The following is a 21,671-nucleotide window of genomic DNA, read 5'->3' on the forward strand; positions in this document are numbered from 1 at the left end:
AGCCAGAAAATCACAGAAGAAGAGATGGAGGGAGGAAGAGATGGAGAGGGATGGGGAGGTAGTGAGCGATAGAGAGACGCAGCAGGGAGAGGAAGAGACGGTCGACAAAGCAGGTGAGAAAGTGAAAAATGAGGGAATATCAGAGGGGAAGGGCTGGCTGAGGAAAAAGAAAGCAAAGCAGACAGATGAGGGTAGGAGAGCTACACAGGGCTGTGGTGTGATGTGAAAAGTTAAAAGAAAAGTGAGATGAAGCTGAGAGAGGTGGGATGACGAGAGATGGAGACGGAGTACGGAGAAAATCGGTGGCGAAGTAGAGAGATGGATGGAGAAAACCTCCTCACCTCTTTGCCAGAATTCATGCCAGCCTCTCAGAAACGGCTTCAGGGCAATCACATGACTATGAAAACGTCTCACTAGAGTTACCATGGCAACCACTGATACACGCCATAGCAACCAAGGTTACAACTGTACCATTCAAATTTGACAACAGACACGGAATCTATTCAACGCATCAGATTATCAGATTAACACCACTACCTGCTCTGTGTTGACTCGTGATCAGCTCTGTACAGACTGGATTTGTTGACCTTTGTTTTACCAGGATATCCTCACTAGCAAGCGAGTCCTGGCCAAGACAGCAGCTCAATAAGTTTACACTGTCATTGTTGTGGGGGTTGATGATTACCATTTTATGATCAAAACAGACTTGAGCAAGACATCACTGACACCGTTCTGCCAACTGAACGCACAATTTAGAACAAAGGTGCAGTTGCTTTCACATGTGGGACTCAGACACTAAGGGCTACAGCCCATCATGTACATGACAGTGTAAGCTAGACTCATATATGCTGCAAACAGTGGTGCATGTCCTCACTTCTGAAGTTTTTATGAATTAAGGCTGATATAAGTTCATCTGTTTACACTGAACAATGTATGGGGTTGCAGAGTTTATCCAATTTTTCTAAGTACAGAGGGATTATCAGTCTACGTCATCATTAAGATGCACACACATCTCGACCGCAGAAGCAGCATTTAGCTCCATTCATTAAGACTAGTTAGCGTTTTTTTTTTTTAATTAAATTCAACCGGCTCAAAGCATCAAAATGTACAGTTGTTCTGTGGACAGCTGTCAAAAACAATACTACACAACAGAGGCAACTTCTGTCAAGTTTTGACCGTTATAGCACAACTGGTGTTTCTGCGTTAATAGCGACCATGCTAACTGGCGACTTTCAGTTGACGGCAGCCATGATAAACGGCCGAGAGTCACCAGTTAACAGGGTCACACTTTACACTGATACACCAGCGACGTCTGCGTGTGTTATCAAATGTGCCGTGGTCACACCGTGCAGTCAAACCAGGTTTGACTGCAAACAAGCAATAAAAACTGCAGATACTCAAAATAAAGATTTGACTTTGCTTATTTAATGAAAAAGTTAGTTTGGGGCTGAGGTTCTGACCAAACATGAACTCAATATGGACAGTGAATAATGAGTGAACCCATGAATTATGATTAACAAAAACAGATTTTATGACCAAAGTAAAATCAGGGAGTATTATGAAACAATGTTTACATCCTGGTCTTTGACAGCCTGATAAGTGTCCACAGATAATGCAGTCATGAGCATCAGGTAAGAGTTGCGTTTCCTCTCTGGGTACACGCTGGTTTTTCTGCTAAAATGTCTGTCCACCTTATATCTGTCCACTCGCTGGTCTCTTCTGTCCACTCACTACAATTTCACAAACTTGGGAGCATGTTGCCGTCCGTCAAAGTGATGACATTAAGTTACAAAATGTGTTTTTGGTGGTTAACTCCTCCACATCGGTTGACAAACCATTATACTCCGCAGTGCTTCTGCACCCAAGTTGCGCGCGCATCCGCCGTTGTTGATAAACAAATAATCCCTCTTACGACTTCAGAAAAGAAAAAATCCAGTATATTATTTTGTACTTTATTGTATCCCAATATATTGCAATATATCACACTGTCACCTGTGTAGAAGGACTAGTATTGAATTGCCAGATTCTTTAAATTACAGAGCCTTAAAAGACAGAGTGAGCTTGTGCAATAAATTACAAAATGTGTCGATGGGACCAAAGGTGACTGCTTCAGTTATAAGAAAAGAAGAAGACAGCTCTTATGATTTAGTCTTATAAAGAAAAGAGCACTGATGTTCTTTCACTCTGTTGCACAGGGAAGACAAACAAGACGCAACAACGTGTAAAGAAATCCAAAGCAGAGACAAATCACAGTGAGGCATGGTACGCTGAATACAACATTTCCAGAGATGATGGATTAGCATGCTCTAAACAACTTCACCCTGACAGCTTTTTGAGATGCTGAATGTAACAACCAAAAATAAGGCCGCGTCTTAAAAAAATGGATGATGTAATCGATGGCTGACATGTTCAGTTTCTGGTAATTAGGCAGCCAGGTCACCGGGTGTGTTGAGCCAGCATAACACTGTCATCCGGAGCTGAGTTGCTGTGGGGCGAGCCTTCCTGCATCCTTACTGTCTATGCTGAGACACAGCAAAATGTCAGCTGACCCAGCACCTTTGTGTCCTGAAACTGTTAAAAGTAGGATCACCTCATTTCCAACACTGCACAGAGAGGAGCTGCCTGAAAACTCTGTAAAAGGAAGCACTTCAGCAACATGTGATATTCAGTGTATCATTCCAGTTAAAGCCACATTGTGTGATTCATTTCCTAATTTTCATGTTCGTTTCACTGCCTTGAAACTTTCCATTCTCACCTTTCTTTCTTCTTTCTTACCACTAAACAAGCAGGCCAACTGCCCTACAACTGGAGTAATCATGTAACCACTTCTTAAGTGGTTCTCAAGAGCCATTGAGATATTTTGTACTTCGTTATCTTATTAAACTTTTCAGTAATTAATGACTTATCATCTACTCAAGTCATTGTCTGATGCAGCTCAAATCAAAATACTGATTTTCCTCAATCCAGAAATGAATTTTGTCATATTCATTTACCACCTCTGTTCAAAGCAGGTCTGAGAAGCATCTTTATCTATTTCTCTTTGACCTAGATGAGTCTTGCTGGCGCTAAAAAAAAGTGCTTAAAGGTAGGGTCTGCAGGGTTTTCCTAAAAATTAAATGTCGAATTTTACAGCGATAATTCTGCTCAATCATCACCTACAGGCCTCCATACATGTGTGTCAGTGTCAGTGTCTGTGTCCGCCTCAGCCCCCTCCTCAGCCTGAATGTTGATGTGTTGGTTGTATCAGGATGTTTCTGGGCAGAGAGTAAGCATGGTTACATCTGCCAATCACAGATGATCGCAATTGGAAAAAGCTAACCAAGGTGGACGCAGCTCAGAGGAAGAAAAACAACCAAAGTGAAACGAAACGCCAAATGAATAAAGCTTTTTTTCCCAAATGAGGGTAAAGCTTAGCTTGACTTTTGAAGAGCGATGTAAGCTGGTATGTGTCAAATACCCATGATTTGCTTGTGCTAACATGCTAAGTCAGGTGCACCACTCTCCGGTCTCTCCCATGGAGAAATGTGATGCTTTGGTTGGAGGCAGTGGGTGTGCGCTGCTGCTGGCTCTGAGCCAAGGAGGAGGGGCCCAGTTTGAATGTTTTGTTTATTAACAAGTAACGAAAATTCCTGCATACCCTACCTTTAAATTAGCTTGTAGGTTTTTAGATACATTCAACAAAAAGACAAAGAAATATAAACAACAGTATCATCAGAAAAACATTAAAACTTTGCCATGAACATTTCTAATGGAGTTATCACAGGCAAAAGTACAAACACGGGCCCAGGATATACATTTTTAAATGTATCCATGCAGTAGGGACGGACTCACACCGCTGTTTAAACAGTGGTAATCCTTTCAGGCCGTATCAATGAAGGGAGAAAATCATTAGCCAAATCCACTGCCTTAATCACTTCAGTAGCTCTTTGTCATACAGCCCCTGAGGCTCTCACCAGCTGAAAAATTATACCCAAGATTACATTCCTGTAATTTGCAGGCCCCCCCTCCACTTTTTCCCAACCCTATTTCCCTCAACCAGTTTTTCAACAGCCATTGTCTATTTCCCTCGCTGCTCCCTCAGAATTTCTCTCTGAGCCTCTCTCTCATTGTCACAAAATCCAATCCTCTTATTGAAAAATTAAATTTAATCTAAAAATGGCCAACTTGCCCAAGACATTAGCTGGTGAAACCCGTTTGTCGATCACTTTGGACAGGCCATTAGAGACGGTGATTAGAGAAGGATTCTGACTAATTAGGCAGTTTAACAAGGCAGAGCGTCTATGTTGACACACAGGCTCTCACAGAAGCCCCAGAAGTTTGATGGAACAGATATTAAACATGAGACTTTAAAGTGCAGAGCAATAATCAAGCCCGCTGATCTTACAGCAGGTACAGTGTGTCCCTGATGATAGCAGTCGTATCATCAACTAAATATTTTCCAAAGCCATGTTGAAGCCAGAGGGTACAGCTGCTAATTCAAAACACTTATTTACATTTCCTACACTTATCTGATGCCTTCAGCTATGTTGGTTCACAGTAATGAGTGGGCAGATGCTGAGGATCGTGTTACTTTTAACAGAACATGTATCAGCTGATGTTGTAGTTATCAGCCTTGCCTTCGTGCAAATTAAAACATGTTTTCTTGAGGCAAACAATACTCTTTTAAGTGTGCACAATAGAGCAGGAAGAAGCTATTTCCAACAAAAGAAGCAGACAGACAAAGAATGTGACTTAGAGATGAAGTCTTACACAGAGCCAGAGAAAGAATGAATAATAAACTTGAATACTAATGTAGCTTTCTTCCTGCTGGAGGTGTGCAAGGCTGTTGGCCAAAATCACATAGATACATGTTGTACTTTAAGTTAGATTAGAGAGTTTGGGCTTGGATTGTGTTAGAAACAGCCTTTTCAAACATCATAAGAATTAAACATGCTATCTTGATGCATATGTTAGCCCTTCAAGTACAATAGAGGGATAGTTAAGGCTGGTACACATTACATGATTCTCCAAAACTTTGCATGTTTAGAGACCACACACTTGCTGATAACAAAAGACAAATCGCACAAGATTTCTCTCTCCTTATCTTACAGTGTGTGGTCTGCACTCTGAGGACACCACACACCAATCAATTCTTCAGCAGAGCTTCAGCTTCTTCAATCTCAATATTCCAAATCTCGCGTAATAAAACGTGACTTCGGTGTAAACAAACACAAGGGACCTACGGGAAAAAGCAAAGATGTTTGTTTTCAGGCTCTAGAAATTCGAAAAAAAAACCCACACAAAAACAATGATTATGGAAAAAGTTGAAGAGACGGCGGGGATATGGGCTGTTTGAAAAACAGTGCGAGTTGGAGGTGAGTAAAGTTGTTTTAAGTATTACAGATAGATTTCTTACTTCCTCTTCGATCAGTCAGCTCATTTCTTGATTGGCTTTGTTCCGTTACACTTGACATTACATGCTGTACCTGCTCGTCTCCTCTCAGAGCGCCCCACACACTGCAGGATTTTTAGTCACAAATATTAAACATGTTCATTATGTACAATGGGAGGCCTTTGGAGAAGTAACTCTTAACACACCCAACACCACAGGGAAATCACACATGATGTCATCAGACAATCTGGCATTTGCTGGCTTTCATCGTAAGGGGGAGATCGGGACAAAATCAGACCGATTACCCTGTAGTGTGTACCCGCCTCTAGTGTCTTTTGGCCTGAAGAAAGACAGACAGGCAAAGTAAGAAATAATGGCAAAGCATTCACCTAAGTACAATTCTTCTGAGGAGTAGGGTGGTTAATGATGAACTTGCAACGCCACATGGCAAACAGCAATAGCTCACCTTTCAATCAAGCCAATAGTGAGCCTCTAATGGATACTTAAGGAACTGCAGCTTTATTTTTCATCACCCCACGTTGTCACTTGGTCAACTGTAGTTATATGAATTAATATTCAAGAGCAGCTCACTGTTTGTTTGACATACTCTGAATACTGGCAGATTTTTGCTGAGTATAATCCAGAACAAGAAAGCTAGACTTTAGTAAAGTGAATGTAATAGGCATTAGTTCTTGAATAAAAAGGAACAGTAATAGACAAAGATATTACATCTCTTGACTAGCATTAGCTATGTATACATGGACCCAAATATTCCGATTGCATTCGGTTTATTTGCACAATCGAAAAGAATTTAACCTTTGTATACACCTCATTCCAAAAGAAAAGTGCCAATCTGAATGGACATTTAATCGGTTTCAAAGAGGTGGAATATTCCTTTCCCCAAACCGATTGAGGTATCATGTATCCACTCAAACGAAAAGTTGTGAAAATGGCAGCGAGCCGTCAGCACTGGAGGAAAGTTTGCTTTTGATTCAAACTTTGAAATACTGAACATAATTTCAAGGACAGACACTCCCAATACGGAGTATTGCAACACCGTGATAAAAAACACGGTTGTCCTCCGTCTTTGATAAATCTTGTGATGTTTACGTTTTTCTGCGCATGCCCCATTGTGTATTCTGTTTGAGTATAGCTGCGCATGTAGACCAGAGATTGGAATATTCCTTTCCATGTATACTATTGTTTTCGGAAAGTCATTCAGAAGGTTCCATTCGGAAAGACGAAAAGCTCCTCATGTAAACGTGGCTATTGTTAACTTTTGTCTGATGATGGGTGACCCAGCTAGTCTCCATAAACTGTTGTCATTTTGGTCACTGTCTGTCCCATTTTTGACTCTATTGACTGTTTTTCTTACACATTAGCTCAAAATGGTAGTGGCAGATGGCCTATCCATGACTCTGGTTCTGCTTGTTGTTGCCGCCTGTTGAAAGTAGCATCTGAACCTGCTCTTTATGTGAATTTCTATGACACAAATTCATTTTTAAGGGATGTTTTTGGCTTCTCAATAGGTCAGCTGAAGACAGGGGATGTGGGGAGTAGGGGGGAGACATGAAGCACAGAGTCTTTGTTAGGAGTCACACCAGTGACCACTGCAATGAGGGCTAACCTCAATACATGGGATGCACACTTAATCCGCCTAACCAACTGCCAACCCCTCGTCAGATAACTTTTGTTGTGATACTAAGTTTTTAATAAGAATAAATCAACTGGCTGATGTTGGTTTGGGCTTGCAGGATTTGTGCCAAAAAGCTGATAAGACATCCAAAGTATCCCTTAAAGTAATCTCTACATTACTCAGCTCTCAGCACCCTGCATGATCAACACTGTTCACTTGTACACAGCACAGCTCAATCCTCTCAGTTTATTTTTACCCTGAAATAAAACAGTCTTGTTATTAAGTGGGCTTTGGAGAAAATGGGAGCAGTAGTGCCAATCCTGCGCCTGTAAGTGAGAGGCCCCTGTGCACCCTGTAGCACTACAGTCGATGATGATTGATTACTCCCTCGCAGTCTCATAACTGCACTCGTTACTTCTTTCACAGTCAATCTCTATCCGAGGACTACATTAGAGCTGCCTCCTCACAATGTAGCATAATCAGATGAGAGAATAACACCATGCTAAGTGTCTATTAGGGGAAATTAAAGAGTCACTGATGTTTTTATATAGTTTGACATATAATGCAATAAGATCCCACCCAAATAATCCAAGTTAACTCTGCTCTGATAAACCTCAATGAAACATTTGTGCGTCAGCATGTGGTCTGTGGTCTTTCACTCTCAGTAATTAGCTCCCTGGGTTTTCCTGCAGGTCAAAAGGTTGCTGGTGAGACAGAGCCACAGGGAAAGCAACAGTGTACACTCTGTCTTCTATTAAGACAGCGGACTCTGATGATGTAAGCTTCTTCTGTTGTGCACGATACCCAGGTGAGGCTTTAAACACATGGCAGAAAGTGGTAATCAAGATGTGAGATCCCAGAGCCACTTTTAAGCCAAAATAGATGTGAAGCATTTAAAAGAAGTTTAGTGAATCAGTGGATGCTTCAGCTTTATTTCCCAAATGCTCAAAGACAGGGGACACACACTCACAGCAACACACTTGTACACGCACATAAAGTTCTGTGACACAAACTTGTAAAGTGCTTCAAATTCTGCATTTCTTCTCGCTATAGCCTCCTCATTCTCCCTTTTTCACACACACACACACACACACACACACACACACACACACACACACACACACACACACACACACACACACACACACACACACACACACACACACACACACAGACTCAACACACAGCTGTTCCAAGTCTCAGCATCAGTGACTGTGACAGTAATTACCTACCTAGTGGAAGTCCAACTAGTGTGCGTTGGGAGCTAGAAAATAGCTATCTGGAAGAACGGTGCAGGATGGGGAGCATACAGCTCACACTATAGGAGGCAGTTGTAACAGCCCTCTGTTACAACCGCGCCACCAAACCGTCTGCTTAATTTGCGAAAGGAAGGCCCAATATGGTCTCCGGTCTCCCAAATGAAGGCCATCATTGGCTGACAGAATGAGGAGTCAGCGAGTTTTCTGAAGTGGTGAAAAGACAACAGTGTTGCCTTCACTTTGGAAGTTTTAGGGGACAGTTTTCCAGCTGGGGGAACATATGGATGCATTTCAACAACAAGCCGTCGATGTGACCAGCTATATCGAGAGACAGCTACAAAGACAAAGAAGATATAATTCAATGTCTTTCCATGCTCAGTTTGAACATAAATGTATTATATATGAATATATAATGCAATGAAATTACATACTCTGATTTTTCAAATTACTTCATTTTTTGAATGTAAAACAATTTATGTCATTTGTATCACTTGTTAAAACTTTTTGACGTTGTTGAATAATGATTTTACCATTACAGTTCCATGACTTTTCCAAGACTTTCCTGTGTACTTGAGGCAATTTCGTGACGATATGCTTCCTGTAACACCTCTTATAAATTGTTAAATACAGTGACACTGGTTTGCCCTGGTGGCTAAGTTGCATACCTCATGCACAGATGCCACTTTCTTCAAGAAGCCACCCAGCTCACATTTCATTCCCCTCTCTCTCTATCAGTTTCCTGCTTCATCCACTGTCACTTTCCTCTCTAAACGAAGGCATAGAAAAGCCCAGAACTTAACTTAAGAAAAAATACTTAGAATATAAATTTGTGTCAAAATTCATTGTAACATGTCTCTATGAAAGTTGACAGTGAGCTTGTGTGGTTTGCTACAAAATAAACTAAACTGGCAACTGCTGGGAGTAGTATACCCAATGCCTCAACACATGGAGCACACGTTTCAACAGCTATGCCAACCAAATTACACATTTGTGATTCACCAAGCGTCCAAAGCCCAAAGAATTTTAGTGTGAGTTTCAACTATTGACCATATCCCTTTTCCAATAAATCAACTTTTGACACAAAATGCCATTAAATAGTAAAAGGTCCCATAATGTTAAAGGTCTCATATTGTGCGAAAATCACTTCATTAAGTCTTTTAGTGAAATTTTTGGGTCTTTGTCTTTCCTCCCAGCCCACAAAATGTGATATTTAATGACAAAACCTGTACTTAGTAGTGCTTGTGAATGTAAAATCCTGACCTAAAACGAGCTGTTTGGAATTTCCGAGGTTTGCCCACATCAGCAATTCCCTTTTTTGACCAATCAGGAGCAAATCTGACCTGATTGGTCTACCGGAGCAGATACCCAATGATCCATATTAAACAGCAGAAAAGGAGCATAATATGGGACCTTTAAAATCTGTGAATGTGTGTGATGCTTTGCTCTATGTAAACCCATTGAAAACGCACTATCTTACTGCCTGGATGGTTGTTAGAGTATTTTTAATTAATGTTGTTTGTAGGAGATATTTAATTGCTGAAACAGATAAAATACAGACCTCTCAGTCAAAACATTGTGACCCCTGTATCCTTCATTTGTGAAGTGGGACCTCTATAGATTGGACATATTTGTCGGGCATCTCCCACTGGAGTCTTTTGGTTAAAATCTGGGGGATTAGGGAGCTACTTCAAAGCTGTTGTTTTGCTCAGTGGTGCAGTTTTGTTAATCACCTGCTGGTTTTAGGAACTTTCTGTGGTGAACGAATGTCAACATGTGCCCCCTGCCCAGCCTGCAGATACACACTCTGACAAACTGTGGTAGCCTGTGTACTCTGACCCTTTTCAATCAGAATCAGTTTTAACTTTTTCTACAATGTGACTTTCAGTAGCTCCTCCGTCGGATTAGACCTCACAGGCTTCACATGAGCATCATTGAGCCTTGGCTGCCCATGAGCCTGTTGCAGGTTTACCAGTTCTCCAGAAATTTCTTGGGCCACTTTTGGTGGGTTCAGCCCACTGCAGACTGAGGACACCCCACAAGAGCTGCAGTTCAGGAGATGCTCTTACCTCTTCAACTAGCCATCACACTTTGGCCCTTGTCAAGGGCACTTGTAAATTTACTTTTGCCCATTTTTTCTACTTCTGAAGCATCATTTTGAGGACAAAATGTTCACTTTGCGCCTAACAACATACCGCCCACGCTGTTTAAAGAGATAATCAATACAACCATCTCACCTGTCAGAGGTCAAGTTGTGTCTACAAGACCAGGGTGACAACAGCAAAAATACCAAACTCAAGGCTTCAAAACCAAACACAATAATTTCTGAAAATGTCACACTGACTACATCTGTTATTTTTCTATAGTCTATCAATTTGATTTAGTGTGACATCAGTGTCACATGACCAAATCCTGCCTCAGTGATAGACAGGTGTTAAGGTTATTCACCTGAATAAAGGTCTATCATTGTGGTGACAGAAGGTGTCACAGCACTCTCACAGTCATCACACACACAAACTGTTGTGTTTAGTTGCAGTTTGGACAAACAGAGACACGATCACTCTGACACTGTGAACAGAGGTGTTTGTGTATGTCAACCAGTAAGTCCACAAGGCACACAGTTACCACAAACACTGCCAGAAACACCCAGATATGAGCTGTGGACAGCAGCGCAGACCAAAGTCAGCTCTGCGTTGCTGTAGAAAACTCTTTAGTGCACCTCTTTTCTTAATTACCTGCAGGACATTCTCACTTCTTTCCTTCAAACACGAAAAAGCAATTTAAAGGCTTTTAACATCCACTCTGATGCACATTTGACGTCTTCTCATATCACTTCATTGATTTTATCTTGAAAGCATTCTGTTAAGTGTCTATTACCAAGAAGTAATGCCTTAAAAATTTCCCTCTTTTTAAGCTCTAAAAAAGCCAGAGCCATTATAAAAGCTGGCAGCATGTTTAAAAAACCTGGAAACAATTCAGATCAAGTTAAAGACCCTGCCACTTTCACTTCCATCCATTTATCATTCAGTGTTTCCAGCTCTGCTCCCCTCCACCTGAGCTTCTGGTGACGTCAAAGGGGATCACATCGCAGTGAACCCAGCTCTTCCCTTATATTTGCTCCTGGCCAGGCCATCACACCTAATTTGTCCCGTCAAGCTCGGCTGCCTCCAGTCTGCCCCGTCTTGCAGTTCATATCCTGCGTTAATTTCTTTCTACCTCTCAGCAAAAAGACAAGCCACTTGAGCGAGGTGCAGTACCTCTTCAGCTCCCCTGTTAGAGGAGGACTCCAGCACAGGCAGCAGGATGTTTTTACCACTCAATGGATGCCCAACTCTTACTCATTCAGTGGTGCTCAACCTGCGGGTATTACTGAAACAAGGATGGAGGTCTGAGGTTGTTATAGAGCCTCTTATATGGTATAAATACAGAGGACAAATTAGATATGTCCCATAAAGTGGGGCTTGAGTGGGGTCAGGGTGTTACTCACTAAATGCAGGGTGTATTATCATCTTCAAGCTCCAGAGTAAGGATTTTAATAAAAGAGACTGGTCCAGAGTGGAGGCACTAATTGTATCATAGAGCGTTCTCAAAGGATTGCCAAGCAATTTCCCAGAAACACTGACAAAATTCACAGCTCAATGTGTCTTTAAAAAGAACTCTAAACTGTAAAGGTCTCGATTAAATACAGTTCACTGTGCTGACTCTGTCTAATCAGACATGCCATAATACTATACTATATAATCCTGCAATAATTTGTCTATGAATTGTTTTACACTTTAGCAGAATAATCTGCAAATACTTTGATAATCAATGACAGCAAATATTTCAGGTCTCTGTCATGGAAATAGGGTCAGATTTTAGATTGTAACACTACCTTGCTCACCCTTGGTACCTTGGTTGGTAAATCAATAATGACCTTAGTGGAAAAGCAGCTCCTCTGATGCATGATGAATATGATCCTCCATTTGTCAACTTTTTACCAATGGACAAAACCAGTTCTTTTAAAAATTAAGCCTATGCAGAAGTGTTAAAAGCTGCACTTCATCAAGTGTATGATTGAAGCTGGCTGCAGAAAGACCCAAAACCACATACAGGAAGAGGGATAATAAGTTTATCCAATCAGAGGCACAGCTTATGGCTGTTTGTAAGGAGGCTCAAAGTCCACCACTTGAGTCAGCAGCACCAAGGGGCAACATCCAGCTTAGAAAAATGAAGCCAATGGGGAAGTGATAAAAGTTGTCTGGAAGCCACGTACACACCCAGCCAAAATAAACAGACTTTTACGGCATTAAAAAAGCATATTTACAGCCTGGTTCACAAAACGGCTTGGGTCAGAAATGCTGGTTTCACTATCAGGACTCACTGTACAGTGAATGAACTTTTTTCTAACTCAGCTGTGTAGACGTTATTGGGATTATTTGATTGTCAAATCAGAAACACAGCACAGCTCAATTGGCTGACAGGAACCCTACAGCTGTGAGACAAGAAGCTGAAAGCCAACGTCATAACCAATGTGGCTGCATCTGCGGATTGGTTTCATTTCACAATATCAGGAATAGACAGGTGACGTCGCGGAGGATACGTCTATGTTTTATACAGTCTATGGTCAACACATCCAATATGTCCCCCACTGACAATTGGCTTCATTTCTCTGTATCAAGAACAGATAGGTGACATCACTGAGACTATGTCCACAAATAATACAGTCTGTGGTTTTCGGCAGACTTTTCAAAAACATCTAGTCTCTTTCACACCAACTCAAACATAATTGCAAGTATTATTTTCTATCTCCTCCAAGTATGTTCTCCAAAATGAAGCTAAATATGATACACAAACTTTTTGATTGTGATCCATCACATTTCCCCCCATTGATGCAAAGCAATTCTCACCAAAGATTGGATTTAGGAATCAAATAAAAGCAGAGAAATGTACTTAAGATCCTGACTTTACATTTGTTATCAAAAAGCTAAATGCTGCACCAACAGCTTCACACTGCTTATTCTGTACACAGTGTGTATTTGTTTGTGTTGTGTTTTTCTAAAGGATAGCACTTTTACACAATTAGAAATATTTAGGAGTTGATGCACAAAATGCGCTGCATATTTCAATTCAATGCACAACAAACAAAATAATCCCAGAGCTCCATAAACTGAGTGTTGATGAAAGCTGGGGAACTTGAAGGTGACAAGAGCAAAACTAAAGATTCAGTCTTTGTTGTACTGATGCTTGCTCCAAACAAAAACATAAAAAAGACTGAAATGCCTTTGAAATCTGTTCTGCCTGTTTGCTTTTTATGTGTCTGCTCACTGATATGTGAAGTCTGATTGCATGTCCATGCTTGGCTCATAAGTGAAAGCATGAACTCAGAGTACTTGGATGGTATTTTAATTTGTTTACAACACAAACTGCATTTCATGTTTAACTTAAGCCATCTAGGAGTTTTCCAAAGTGAGATGATTCATTCAAAAGCAAATTTGTGGTTTTATTTCCCATCATGGCCAAAAATGCAACCATCAAATCAAAAAGTACATGTTTATTTTGAGCCTTAATCCCATCACGATGATTGTGTTTGTATTGTTGGCCCTGGCCATGCAAACCTTTCATGATACTGCATTGGTCTTCAGGAAACTGGGCATTTCCATAGTTTCCTGATTTTTTTCAGACCAAATGCTATAACCACAATAAGTTATTGCAAAAAGAACAGACACTGGTGTGTACATTGCTCCCCAAAGAAGAGTAAAAAAAAGAGACATAACTCCAAAAAAGCTGAGTGTAAGCTAAAACTCAGCAGAAACACCTAAAGGCCTTAAAAATAGGAGCAGGGCTGCTCACCAAACTAATCCTGACTGTGAAAAACACAAAAGATCTCCTCAGTGAAACAGAGACCTTTCATTGTTAAAAAAGATCTCTCAGATGAGAGGCGAGAGTTCAGACAAAAGTTGTCTTTTAAAAGCCCTGTGTGTCTCAGGCTGAGGATGGACTTGCAGTAATGCTTCTGCCGACCAATTAATTTTGATGAATGCGACTGCTGGTCTGAGAGCGGCGGGAGGACTCGTCAACGCAAAGAGCAGAGATAATAAAGGTTGACCTCAGAGAAACAGGACATGGGAACTACTCGGGTAGGAAAAAGTTGGACTTATCCAGGTATGGCCACGGAAACAAAATAATCCAGGCTGCAACTTGTGAGCAGAGACCACCCAGATGTGCTCTGTAGGAGTACAGTAGCTGGGAGCTTGTTAGCGCCCAGTTAACCCTTCGGTCGCTGTCTGTGGTGCTGAAACATCAGCACCACAGACAGCGACAGAAACGGCCAGATAATTGTCAGAGACGCTTTCTCTCATTGGATTTCACTCACAAATTAAACAGTTAAGAGTCAAAGTTAGTCTGTTTCAGTTCGGAAAAAGGTGCCTGGTACCTTCCCCAGATTTGTTATATTAATTTTCAAGACATTAGCATCATGGACAATAAAGCATGTTTCTTGTTCCCTTTTGGGTTTTTGTATGTTTTTAATCTACCCAAGATCTCTAGGAAATCAGCAGATCAGAAAAATCCCCTTCATGAAACTCACCCTAAAAAACGATCTTATTGATTATAAATATATATATAAAAAAAAACATTTTAAAGCAAACTTACGTGTGCCATCAAATCTTGTGGCTATAGTGTCCAGAAACGTGTTCTGTGGCGCTAATAATCCCTTCATCACAGGCATTTTCCCTGCTTGATATCAAAGTCCCCATCAAAGTTACTGAAGAGAACGTTCAAGTCGTCCAAACGTGTGAGCTGCTCCCATTTAAGCGGCCGGACCCGTGTGAAGCAGCAGCGATCCAGTCAACTCAGCACAAAGCGCTCTCCAGCCGGTGGCCAGTGCACGCGACGCGCGCACTCGTGCGTCTGGGGCTTCTGTCGCGTGTGTACACGATGTGAGGAGACGAAGTCCACAGGTGCAGTTCAGGTGATAGCCAGGACGACCGTGAGAGCGCGAGGCTTCCTGTCAGCGATGCCATAATTGTGCCCGTTGAATTCAATGATCGTCTCTCCACAGCGCGCAATGCTGGGAGGCGTCAATCACTCCCAACGACAACAGGGCTGATCACCGCGCAAACGAGGAGCTTCTGGGAGTGCTACTACATGACATCACCAGTCAGAAACATAACTTTATACACACGGTGTTTTCTAGCAGTTGTGTCAGGATTTTAAGCGACTGCCTCTTCTCGTGAGTGGAGCATGGATGGATTTCTTTCTGTATTCATAGGTTTCCAAAACAGCACCAGAAAAGAGCCAAAATCAAAGGGAATGAAAAAAAATCCACGTCATTAAAACTGTGACATTATTGACTTGACAAGTCGTGATATGTGGCGCCCTACAAAGCATAATTATGTTAGTTATAATTGGACTGTATTTGAACGCGAATCTGGTGCGTCTCTTTGATGCTTAATGATTTAAAATATAAAAGAAAGGTGGGTTTGTTTGTTTTTTTGGCTAAGAGTTTCAGACACAACACAGTCCCTAATTCTCAAAACAAACAAAGGTTTAAATGAAGTATTTCTGTAACAGATGGCAGTCTGTAGTTCACTTACAAGTTCGTGTTTGGAGTGAATTGTGCCTGTCAAAGTTTCTCTCTCCAAGCGCACACAGCAGGCGCACATCTGGCTACAGTGAGGGAAATGTTGCAAAACATTGGCGCCATCTGATGGCAAGATTAAGGATAGCTGACTTCAAAATACCAGGAACAAGTTCAGCATGCTTTGAGAATAGATTAGCTGCACCACACTGCCCTCGTGTGGACGTTAAACCGCAGTGCGTGAGGAACAGGCGGTAGACATGTGCGACTTCGACTGATTCAAAAGTACCGCCTGAAACAAAAGCAGATGAACTAATGTTTTTAATTTCTTAAAAAAAAAATCAAATGAAATCAAAGCATAGTGTTGCATCTAGTTCCTAGACCAAAGATTCTTAAAAAATATCTGCTACAGATTTACAAAAAAGCAAAATCAAAGTATGAGCAGTTTTGGTGAAAAAAAAACAAAACAAAACAAAAAAAACTGACAATTTCACTTCTAATGGGCTCAAACCTTGAGTTTATCTTTATAGAAACTTTTGACAAACAGGAAGATAAACCAGCCAAAAAACAAACAAATATCAAGGTAGGTGGGACAGTTCTCATGTAGCTAATAATGAAAAAAAATCAGAACTTGCAAAAAAAAAAAAATCTGCCTCAAGTAATCACAAAATCCAACTTTGTAAAATCCAGCTCTCTTCTGTAAATCCACAAATGGGACATCACCCAAAGTTTTGCAATCATAAGCCTCATGTTGCAAATATAAGACACCTCTAGCAAATAAAAACCTGGCGTACATTATTACACACACACACACACACACACACACACACACACACACACACACACACACACACACACACACACACACACACACACACACACACACACACACACACGCACGTAAAACACACACATATGCAGGCAATCGTAACAAACAGAACCAATCTAGGTCAATCCCATTATGAACAGTTCCACAGCACAGGACCAAACAGCAGAAGTCGAGCTCCATACCTCCCACTCAGATCCTCCTCTACAGTGAAGCAGCTGTTACAGCTGTTATGTCATTTAGACAAGGTGAGGTCACCAGGTGCTCTAAGGCTGAGTGCTGTGAATCATACATCAAACACTCACACATTCAAAGACACACATGAATCACGTCCCTGAGGAGAGGCAGTGTGAAACACAGAGATATACTTCCATCAAACTGTCGGCTAATAAAATTAAAACAGACAGCCAACGCACAGCCATGCTTCACCTGAGTAATTAAGAGCTTAATGCATCATCTAAGCCTGATCACTGCTCCAGCCACACAAGCTGTGTGTGTGTGTGTGTGTGTGTGTGTGTGTGTGTGTGTGTGTGTGTGTGTGTGTGTGTGTGTGTGTGTGTGTGTGTGTGCCTGTGTGTGTGTGCGTGTGTGTGTGTGTGTGTGTGTGTGTGTGTGTGTGTGAGAGAGAGTGTAAGTAGAGGTTGTAGTGAAGTGAGAGTTGAGTTAAAGTGAATCATCAGTGAAGCCTCAACACAGGCTTTATCAAACACATTAACACAAAAAAATCCTTAAAAATACATCTTTCAGTGTTTAACACTTATTCAATGATTAACTCAGTGACTGGAGGAAGGGCGAATTCTTTCAAAACTTACACAAAAAGTAAATAATTACACAGGTGGGGAAAAAAACACACTATAAGGGTTTGACTGTGTTGGGTTAAACACATCGAAAGAAACGAAACAAGTGGCAGATAGCTATCATGTAAAATCATGCAAAGTAACTGCAGAAGAATCTAGCCTTCCAAAATCAGTCTACAGAGATTTGTCATTGTTACATTTAGCTACTGTATATATGTACAAATTAAAAAGCTCAAATCTTCACAGTGAAAAGTTTAGAAAAAAATGACTGATTTCATCAAAAAATGGTCACCATAATCTGAAAATGTGAAAGTTTCTCAGAGTTCCATTATGAAATACAAATATAACTAAGTGAATAGCTTATATTAATTAAATGTGACATTATTCCAAATTGGCAATACATAAATATATATATATATATATATATATATATATATATATATATATATATGTATATATATATATATATATATTACCTTGAACAGCTTTAAAATCAGGCTAAAAAATCTGTACAAAGAGTGCAACAGTTGATTTCATAGAACTCACTTTTACACCTGTGTGTGTGTGTGTGTGTGTGTGTGTGTGTGTGTGTGTGTGTGTGTGTGTGTGTGTGTGTGTGTGTGTGTGTGTGTTCGTGTGTGTGTTGTGGGTTTGGGGGGTTGCATATATATATGCTTTACAACAATGAAGTGATCTTATTGTGACCTGCCAAAGGACTGCAGACGTTAATTATGTAAATTAGCATTAAGCTAACTCTGATTCAATTAATCAACTGCTGACATTGTTTTTAATATTGTACATGGTCTCTTTATAAATAAATCAAATAGATAAAACAAGTAATAAGTGACAGAAGCCTTTATAGACCAAATGTAATCCTGAAGATGGTATCATTTATATCCATCATTGTTTTGATGAGCGTTGATGCTGCAAACCTTGTCTTAAAGCTGGAGAAACAACAGCCAGAAAGCTCCATGACAGCAGCTTAACCCTCTGATAGCTCATGTTCTGTTTGACAGAGCTAGCCTTCAACAATGAAGCACAAATACACCTCTGACTGTCAGAGAGAAAAGGAAACTCTCAAACATAGAAACGGTTACATTTGGTGGATTATACGATAAAAAAAAGGAACGCAGTTTAGAGAAAACATTGAATAAAAACATTATACAACAGCATGTTGCACCTTTACCTGGCGAGCAGAAAACAGCCAACTTCTGCAACATCCTTAAGATCTAACTTTCCATTGATGACTACCAGCCTGAAAACTCTACAGTGATGTTTACTCTTCTTTTAGTCATTGTCCTGGCTTCACTTCATTTCTTCCTGGTCTTTTTTATGAAAATGTGATGATTTACACCTATAATGTTTGGGAATCGCCATCATAAAATACTCTCAATATGAATTATTTGGTGCAAAACAACAAAAATATATTCTCTGTCTTCTTCTTCTTCTTCTCTCCCTCTACTGTACTGGGCGGTTGTTGTTGTACTCTACTGTAAAAACAACAACCCCCCCCTCTCTTCTCCTCAGCCTTACTTCTGGGTAGAATCAGGACTGGCCTGGCCGCTTGTGTTGAAAAACAGCGTTTTGCTATTTCTGTCCCCCAAAATCTGCTGTAGACAAACATGGCTGTTCATTGTCTGCCTCTGTGAAAAGGATAAATATAAAAATATCTTTTTTAACTTAAGAAAAAGAGAACAAAAGTTTTATGGCAATTCATGTAGACTTATTTTGAGACTTCACATACTCGTATAAACACTATACCTAATTTTCACCGGTCGATTGGGGATCAATAATGATCTGTGCCGGGATCGCCAAAATTCTTTATTATTGTCTAATGAATTTTTGAATGAGTGTTATCGTTTCAGTCACCAAGGCATTATTTGTATTCAACTGCTGTCAAACTTTGTGTGACAGTAACTTTGTGTAGGTCAGCAGTTCTTTTGCGAGCACAAATTATTTTATGTATTTCATTTTGGCACTATTAGTCCCCCATAGAATTAAGATTGATTATCTCGGTATAGTTATTTAGAGGTCTGTAAAAACTGCCGTGCAGAGCAGGTATCAGAGGATGTGGTTTCATGGCAGATTCTCAGTAAGTAAAATGTTTGATAGAGCAAGAAAATCTCTTCAATCAAAAACCACAACTTACACACCTACAGCGAAAAGAAGGGCATTGTTAACTATCCATAGGGGGCATCAAAATCATTACAAACTCAAACCATCTTACATGAGCTTAAAAGTTTTGGTTTTAAAAACTTTGTGAGAACAGCAAATGTATGCAAAATATTTTACATGAATTTTACCCTTTACCTATTTTTTTTCAAATTGGGAATTACTTTTTTTTTTTTTTACCGCTACATCAAAGGACAGTTATCCACAAGTTATCCACAGAGAAGCTCTAACAGATATATATGTTTCAGTCTTCTGTCTGAGGAGGAGACTGATTCAATCTTCATCCTTATAAAAGCTCGGAAAATCTTTTATTTTTCTCACAAACTAAAGTTATCAGAGGGTCATTCATCATCTGTTGCAGAGTTGATAATCTTGCCAGAAATCTGCAGGCACCTGCAATCAAACTTCACTTTCTTCTGTCAGAGATGTTTCTAATTTCTACAGAAAGATTAAAACCACCTTAACCTGAGGGTATACTGTTCTCTCCTTGTATATGATACCTGCACTGGTACACTATCAGACTAAGGAGCCTGTACACACCCCAGATCAGGAGAAACCTGAGGATACACAGCTGCCTCAAAGTCTGGCTCTACCACAAAGTCAGACATCATTCCATTGTGGGGCTGTGGAACGCACAGTGAGAGCAGGGTTTCTGGGTTAGAGCGTTTCAGATTAAGAGTTTGACAAGGACAGCGGTGGCAGTGATCTCAATGTAGGGTAGAAATGTCAGCGCAGCAAAATAATAATACTGTACTTCAGAGTAAAAGTCCTGCTGCCAGGTACAAGGAGCTACAAGACTTGTATTTTGTTTGAATCTGGCAGCCCTTGGTTATAAACTTTACTGATCCTGTCCTGTCCAAATCCTGTTTTATTCCCATCAGATCTCCAAATCTCATCCAACTACCGTCTGCAGCTCACCTAGAAAGTTTCACAGGGAAAATGGAGTTGATGCTACATCTGACCTGGTGACAGCAGTGACAGAGATTAAAATAACTGTGTAGATACACTCGATCTTGTAGCTGATGGCCTGGTTTGCTTTTGTAGGTCAGATATGACACCAGTGTGAAACAGAGTCTGTTTCATAACCAGTTTAAAATCCCGACAGAGGGTCTGAGTACACAGAGATTGAGCAGCAAGAAACAGTAAGACACTAATTATCAAAATGACAAAAAAATATGATACTACATATAATCCTTTACAAAACAAAACATGTACAATACATTAAGAAGGAAATGACTGATGGAAATAGAGCTACTTTAACATCTATAAGAAAGTCAATTTACTCAGAGGCTCAAAACTGAGGGGTGAGTACGGTGGCCGGTAGGTGTGAGATGATTTGCAAACACATCAACACAAATACAAGAGCAAAATCACAAAGGCAAAAGCCACAACACAACAAAAGTGCCACCACAGAGAAAGCTAAGAGGACAGTTATCCTAACAGACACAGAAAAATTGTGAAAGTAAGTAAATATTTGTTTTCTTTTTTAACCTCAGCTACTATAAATATGATTCATACAGCTAAATATAAGATGATGTATTTTTCTGGTAAATAAAGGAATGTAAGTGCAATGAAGAATATTACAAGGTAAGACCCCTACAAAGCTTTATATAGCATTGATAAAGTTTTAAAAAGGTAATAATTTACTTACTTTTGCAACTTTTCTGTGTCTGTTTGGATATCTAACCTTTTTAACTTCTGTTGTGTTGTCGCTTTTTGCATTCGTGTTTTTGCTCTTGCAACATGTGGTGGCTCTTGCATTCGTGGTTTTTGCTCTTGCATTCGTGTTGTAGCTTTTGCAAATTGTCTGATACCCACTGGCCACCGTAGATGAGACCTCTCCATAATCATTGAATAAATTTTGGTAAGAGTGATAAAACAAAAAGAAATTTTGCACACAATTTGAGGTTGTCAAACTTTCACAAGGAGGCAACGCTTTAAATAAGACTTTTAAACACGTATCTGACATGTGAAATTTGCCCGAGCTACACACCACTTCTTAATAAAGGGCAACTATAGTAGCCTAATAAATAAAGTGAACAAAAGTTGCCA

General features: G+C 40.3%; 1 protein-coding gene across 2 annotated transcripts in view; it reads right to left on the reverse strand.

The window, feature by feature from the left end:
* kcnh8 (potassium voltage-gated channel, subfamily H (eag-related), member 8) overlaps positions 1–21,671 on the reverse strand; it is a 108,503-nt gene that overhangs the window by 75,692 nt on the left and 11,140 nt on the right. Inside the window, exon 1 of one of the 2 annotated variants that reach the window (XM_074687165.1) lies at positions 14,897–15,288. The exons of the other annotated variant lie outside the window; for it this stretch is intronic. Coding sequence (XP_074543266.1) covers positions 14,897–14,972 — 76 coding nt within the window. The 5' untranslated portion in view covers positions 14,973–15,288. Of the gene's footprint in view, positions 1–14,896; positions 15,289–21,671 lie in introns of those variants that run through there. 2 annotated transcript variants of the gene reach the window in all.

This window comes from Halichoeres trimaculatus, unplaced genomic scaffold (genome assembly GCF_033239565.1).
Source record: "Halichoeres trimaculatus isolate MK-OKI-2021-1 unplaced genomic scaffold, fHalTri1.1 fHalTri1_scaffold_14, whole genome shotgun sequence".
Lineage (NCBI taxonomy): Eukaryota > Metazoa > Chordata > Actinopteri > Labriformes > Labridae > Halichoeres > Halichoeres trimaculatus.